This window comes from Gossypium arboreum, chromosome 8 (assembly GCF_025698485.1).
Source record: "Gossypium arboreum isolate Shixiya-1 chromosome 8, ASM2569848v2, whole genome shotgun sequence".
NCBI lineage: Eukaryota > Viridiplantae > Streptophyta > Magnoliopsida > Malvales > Malvaceae > Gossypium > Gossypium arboreum.
In genome coordinates this window covers 136,841,421-136,847,420 of record NC_069077.1, presented here as the reverse complement: position 1 = coordinate 136,847,420, position 6,000 = coordinate 136,841,421, and the positions used below count along the sequence as shown (strand labels likewise).

At 28.8% G+C, this 6,000-nt stretch overlaps 1 protein-coding gene across 2 annotated transcripts; it reads right to left on the bottom strand.

Annotated features, from left to right (window-relative positions):
- Positions 1-2,436: 2,436 nt before the first annotated feature.
- On the bottom strand, positions 2,437-4,863 carry LOC108468464 (heavy metal-associated isoprenylated plant protein 4). 2 transcript variants are annotated; one of them, XM_053018234.1, is made up of 4 exons: positions 4,549-4,863; positions 4,276-4,466; positions 2,905-2,992; positions 2,437-2,725 (listed from the first exon to the last, which is right to left on the bottom strand). In XM_053018234.1, the coding sequence occupies exons 1-4, from the start codon at positions 4,643-4,645 to the stop codon at positions 2,475-2,477; spliced, it is 627 nt and encodes a 208-aa protein (XP_052874194.1). In that variant the 5' UTR covers positions 4,646-4,863; the 3' UTR covers positions 2,437-2,474. The 2 variants fall into 2 exon arrangements, with proteins under 2 accessions (XP_052874194.1, XP_052874193.1); XM_053018233.1 differs by having other exon boundaries at positions 2,437-2,836; positions 4,549-4,862.
- Positions 4,864-6,000: the final 1,137 nt, after the last annotated feature.

Genomic DNA, 6,000 nt, shown 5'->3' with positions numbered 1-6,000 from the left:
TATTAGAAAAAAAGAGATTGAGAAAAAGAGCGAAGGTTGATAGCAAAAAAAAGCTTAAAAATACAATTAGAGTCATTTTGACAAAATATACAAACATTAGTGACCAAATTTATCATTAAGCCTATCATAAATAACCTCTAAGTGTTTATCAATTTTTGAACATATTCCATCCGGGTTGTAAACTTAAAGTGAATTATAAGTTTCATCTTAAAACTTCCTTGTACTTCTTTAACAAGTAAAGTTTAATTTTGGGTAAACTATAAAATAGTTACTTATGTATAGTTTAAATTACATTTTGATCACCAAATTTTAATTTGTTACGTTTTGCTCATATTATCAATTTGTAACATTTTAGTCACTATGTTATTACTCGTCGTTAAAAACGTTACAAAAGTCTGACATTGCACAATTGGTGTCGTTAAATGTTGACTCCAAGGACTAAAGGCGCAATTTCCCCTTATCCTTCCCTTTCATTTTCACCTGAGATCAGATGGGTTTTATATAGTTTTTTTTAACTTTTCTTTTTGTTTTCCACTTTATTTTATTCTTTTTTATTTCTTCTTTTTATCTCTTCTTTTCCTTTTCTCTTTATTTCTTTTCCTTTTACAACCCTAATCGTTGCCCAACTATTGCCACCGCCGTTCGGTGATGTTTCAAACCAAACTTACCTCCAAAATGCTCCCCTCTTCATCATCTCTCACCTTATCAAATTAGATTTCTTCAAATTTCACTTGAAAGCTTCGAAAACACAAAGTCAAAGATCGGAAACATCTAAGATCTATCTCGCACAAAGCACAAGTACTTTTCAGGAAAAGTTTATTGCTATAAATATCACAAATAGGCTCGATTTTCAAAATTTTAATTTCCTACTATGACAAAAAACCGTTTTTAAACCGGATTTTTTTCCAACATTTGTGGCATGCTAGACTTCCATGATGTTTTTAACGTCAAGTAACGACGTGGTGACTAAAATGTTACAAATCAATAACATTAGTGATCAAAACGTAATAAATTAAAGTTTAGTGACCAAAACATAATTTAAACCACACATAAGTGATTATTTTTGTAGTTTACCCTTTAATTTTTTATATTCTAAAAATAATTTTATTTCAATACTTTAATTTTAAAATTCTTAAAATAATTATTGTAAAAGTACCATAGCAATCCTTTAACTATAACTTGGATTGCATTTTGTTCTTCTACAGGAAAATGGATAAATTGGTCTCTGAATGTTAGATCCAAATAGTCCCTCTGTTAAAATTGTGTTGTCAAAGGCTGATTTTGGTGTTTTATATATAAAGCAACATAACAAATTTAACCATCAATCTTTATAGCTATTTTCAATTTGGTCCCTACTCTTTTATTTGAAACAAATTGACCCTCAATCTTTCATTACTAATGTGTCACTATTTTATTTTATATGACTTATCAGCGAATGATTTAATAATTTTTAAAAATTAAAAAATCATAAATATATACTTTAAACTAATTTACCTTTTTATTTCTTATTTAGATATGGACCATATCGTTATTATTTTAATCTCTTCTTTTAGAAATTAAAATATTTTAACATATATATTAAATAGAGTTAAGAAATTATTTTATTGACACTTCCCACCACATCATTCATGGTCCTTCCAATAATTTAATGACATTTCAATAATTATCTTCATGATATTAACACATAATTTTAGTTTTTTAACCAATCTCGAACCAAAACCCCAAACCTATAATCTTAAACATTAAAACTTGAACCTCAAATTCGAACCTAAATCTTAAATCTTAAATTCCTTGAACCCTAAACTCAAGGTTCTAGGTTCGGGGTTCGGGTTTCAAGGTTTAATGTTTGGGTTCAGGATTCGAGGATTAGGATTTTGGATTCGGGGTTTAAGGTAAAAAAAAAAAACCAAAATTATGTGTCAATGACATGAAAAAAATTGTTGAAATCTTATTAAATAATTAAGAAGGGACCATGAATGATATGGTGGGAAGGGGCCATAAAATAATTTAAGGCAATAACACATATTATCATATACAAGGATGGCTAATTAACAAATCATAATAACCATAATTCTAATTCAAGATATTTTCTTCTAATTTAAAGAGGGGAAGAAAAGAAAATAACACTCAACAAAACATTTCTCCTTTAAACAACTTCAATTCAAATGAAACTTAAGGCCTCTTTAGATAGGCAGTGCATCTACCTCTGGTTAGAGTAAAAATAGCGGTGGTGATGAGATTAATTATTCAGCGATGAGAATAAATATTATAGCATGAGATAAAAAAAGAACTAAACACACTACACTGGAATGCACCGTCCATTCAAAATAACCTTAATCTGATCATTATTGCATGAATTAAATAAATTAATATATTCATATGTTAATGATGAAACTACTAGTATTTGCATTATTCTTTCTACATATTATGCAAGGGTTTATCCACTGCAAGGCTTTAATTGAATTTACTATTGTTCATATGATAGTACAAGCGTTGGGATTTTCATCACTAAACAACTGGGGAGCATAGACATAATGAACAAAATATGGAGCATTGGCATCTGTACTCTTCACAATCTTGTTTTCACTGGATTCACCCACTACTTTCACTTCTTCCTTTTTGGCTTCAACTTTTACAATCTCCTTCTTTTCTTCCTTTTTGGGTTCAACTTTTACAATCTCCTTCTTTTCTTCCTTAGCCTCCATTGTTTTTGAGCTTATCATCTCTGCATGTTTATGCACTTTCTTTTTAATGTATGATAACAATTTTTCTGATTCCATTATTCCTTCTACTGTTAGGGTTTGTGCTTTCATATCACTCTTAACACTATAAATACCTGCATTCATCGTAAAAGGAAACTTATGAAGAGATTTGTGATACCGAATTTAGTAAATACATCCATACCTTTATGCTTCAATAACTTGTTGCGTAGATCCTGCTCACACTTGTCACAATGTAGATGAACTTTCATCGTTGTAGTGCGTAAAATTGGCTGCCGCTCGTAAATACAGTGTAAAATATTTAGAAATTAATTTAATGGTTTGTGATAGGGCAAAAGCACTATAAAGATGCTTATATAAAGAATCATATTGTATTTTATCCTCTATTAAAATAAAAATAAATTAGTTCATATATATTAGATTAACCACATGTAACCGTTTGGTTATTCTATCAATAACGTCAATTTTAACAGTAAAAATAGATAAGATTTTAACGTAAAAGGACCATTTTGTACTTGATCTAACACAGAGCAAAACCAGAAATTTTTATAATTCATAAAAATTTCTATCATTAGTATATTTGTACAAACAATAAAATTTGATATATTGTAATTTCAATTTTTATTTTATTTTCTTAATACTTAATAGTCAATGAATTGACTATATTAATTTGTAAATAATATATAATTAATATTTAGCAAAAAATAATATCAAGTAAAAAATACAAAATAAAAGTTTGTTTAAAAGAAACTTTTTAAATGATACGCCAATTTTACTTTAACTATAATTATTTTAACTAAACTTTTTAAATAATATTTGTTAATTAAATTATAATTAATTTTAAATATATAATTATTACAAATTCTATTTTACACTAATTTTTAATTAATAATAATTCTAAATTAAATATTATATTATTTTAAATGTCAATCTAGTAATATGTTAAAAAATAAAGCGTATTCTTATCGGTACAAAAAAGTTTTTTTAAATTTGTGCTTTTATATGCATAAATATAGACGAGTCAAATTTTATTATTAGTCCTTATACTATGCGTAAGTTGTCAATTTTAGCTTATGTACTTTAATTTGGTTAATTTAGTCCTTTCACTTTTCAATTTTTGAAATTTAAGTTGTAACCGAAGTTTAGCCATTAATTTAAGTCGATTTACCAAAATATGCTGTTTTTTTTTTTTAATTTGAGAACCTATGCTGTTTTTGTTTAATTTACCGAAATATGTCAAATTTGGATAGAGAAAGGAAAACATGTCCTACAGGGCACTTTTTTAATACAACATCAGTGAAAAGTTACCGTTGGTTTGAAAACGCACTAATAGGGTACATTTTCATTTTGTTTTCCTGAAAAAGCATCTTACAATGTACATTTTCATCCCCATTCAATAAAAAATGTGATCTATAAGGCGCATTTTTATTTTCTCTTTCCAAAAATAAGGTAAATTAAAAAAAAAAACACGTAGATTCTCAAAATTTTTAAAAAAAATCATAAATCACCCGAAGTAATAATAGAATTTAACGTGGTGAGAGAGATAGTAAATTACCTTTTTGGTTTCCTTGGGTTTGATGGGTGTAGCAGCAGCTTTGTCCTTGTCAGTGATCTTAATCTGAGGCGACAAAATCTCAACCTTTCTCTTGCTCACTTTTTCAATCATCTTGTGGGTTTTTATGACATCAATCACTCCTTTAACCTTAATTTCACCTTTCCCAACATCAAGTTCTACACCATGAACCCCTGCATTTGCATTTCGTATCACAACTATTATTCACCACCATTAATTCATCATCATCAATGAAAATAGGATAGCATAGGCTACCTTGAGTCCTCATGAGAGGCTTTTTAATATCGCATGCGCATTGCCGGCAATGGAGATTCACTTTATAAACCGCAGTGATCACTCCCTCCGTTGCCATCTTTTGCGGCCCCAATCGATTAGCCGGGCCTCACTAATAAAGGACACTTATATACATACAATGAAAAACTTTAATGAAACAAGAAACCAGACATTCTAAGGTTGTCACCAAACATGCCTAACACCATAATTGGAGGAAAATTAACCATGTTGGTTGGAATTGTTGAGGGTGGCTCACCCACTTCACATTTTTACTTGAGACAGTCCCCAAACACACCACCTTCAACTATTTTAATGATGAGACAAAAAGAAATTCTAGAAACACGAGCATCATGGCATTAATTAATTAATGCATCACCATCAGTCAAACCCTCTTTTTTAACATGTTTTTAGGTACTTAAGCACTTGCACTTGGGTTTCCCCAACATGAAGGAAGGCCTTGTACATGCCAATGCCTCCAAATAAAAAGTTGTTATTAGTCCATTAGGAATGAGCTATTGGATCAAGGAATTGGTCTTGGATCATTTGATGTATGCGTTAACCCCTTCTGTTTTTCAACCTCTCAAATGGAAAAATATCATACTGAACCCTTTATATTTTATAAAATTATAAATTAGTAAATGTTGACCTTAAAAAATAATAAAATTTTAATTTAACACTTTAAAAATCATTAAGATATGAGCTAATGTAATGATGAAATTACATTTTAACTCTCATAAAATATATAACTCAATTCTAACCCCCAAAATAATTTGATTTTGTCTCTAGAATTAAGTATTATAAAAGAAATCGAGTGTAAGAAAAACTACAAGAGGAAAGAGGGGAAACACATCTAATCTCAAATCAATAAGCTTACCCCAAGCACTCGATCCTATGCACCCCACCCTCAACAAAAGAAGCAATAACATTAGCAGTAAGAAATGGTGTAAGGTAGACTCAAACTCATGATAGGACGCGAAAGATAAGGCCACCCACACTAAGCGATGAGCCACCCCATTAGCATTCCATTAAACAAAAATTGTTATTTTACGGCCTCATTGAAGTAAATATGAAGGAAAATCAAGAAATACTCTACCTTTATTTACCTTTATTTTCCTTTAAATAAAAAGAAAAACTATTTAACTAAAAAATTTATCTCAATCCAAACTTAGCTAAATGAAGGGTTTAGATTTTATTTAATTTGGGGGAAAACAAATGGGATGTAATGTAAGGTAGCTTTGATAATTTTATACATTTTGCATATTTTTATATAATTAAATTTTAACGATTTAGCCGTTATATTTTATATTCTATTTATATAAGGTCATGCACGTCACATAAATTAAAATTTTTAACCATTTATTTTATGTATATAAAATTTTCAGTTGTGCAATAAATATTAATATATACAATACTTTAAATCAATATGATGAATAT

Coding starts and splice junctions, on each gene's coding strand:
- LOC108468464 (XM_053018233.1), bottom strand. CDS start 4,645: ATGGCAACGGAGGGAGTGATCACTGCGGTTTATAAAGTGAATCTCCAT. Junction 4,467..4,548: donor GCCTCTCATGAGGACTCAAG/GTAGCCTATGCT, acceptor ATGCAAATGCAG/GGGTTCATGGTGTAGAACTT. Junction 2,993..4,275: donor AACCCAAGGAAACCAAAAAG/GTAATTTACTAT, acceptor TACGAGCGGCAG/CCAATTTTACGCACTACAAC.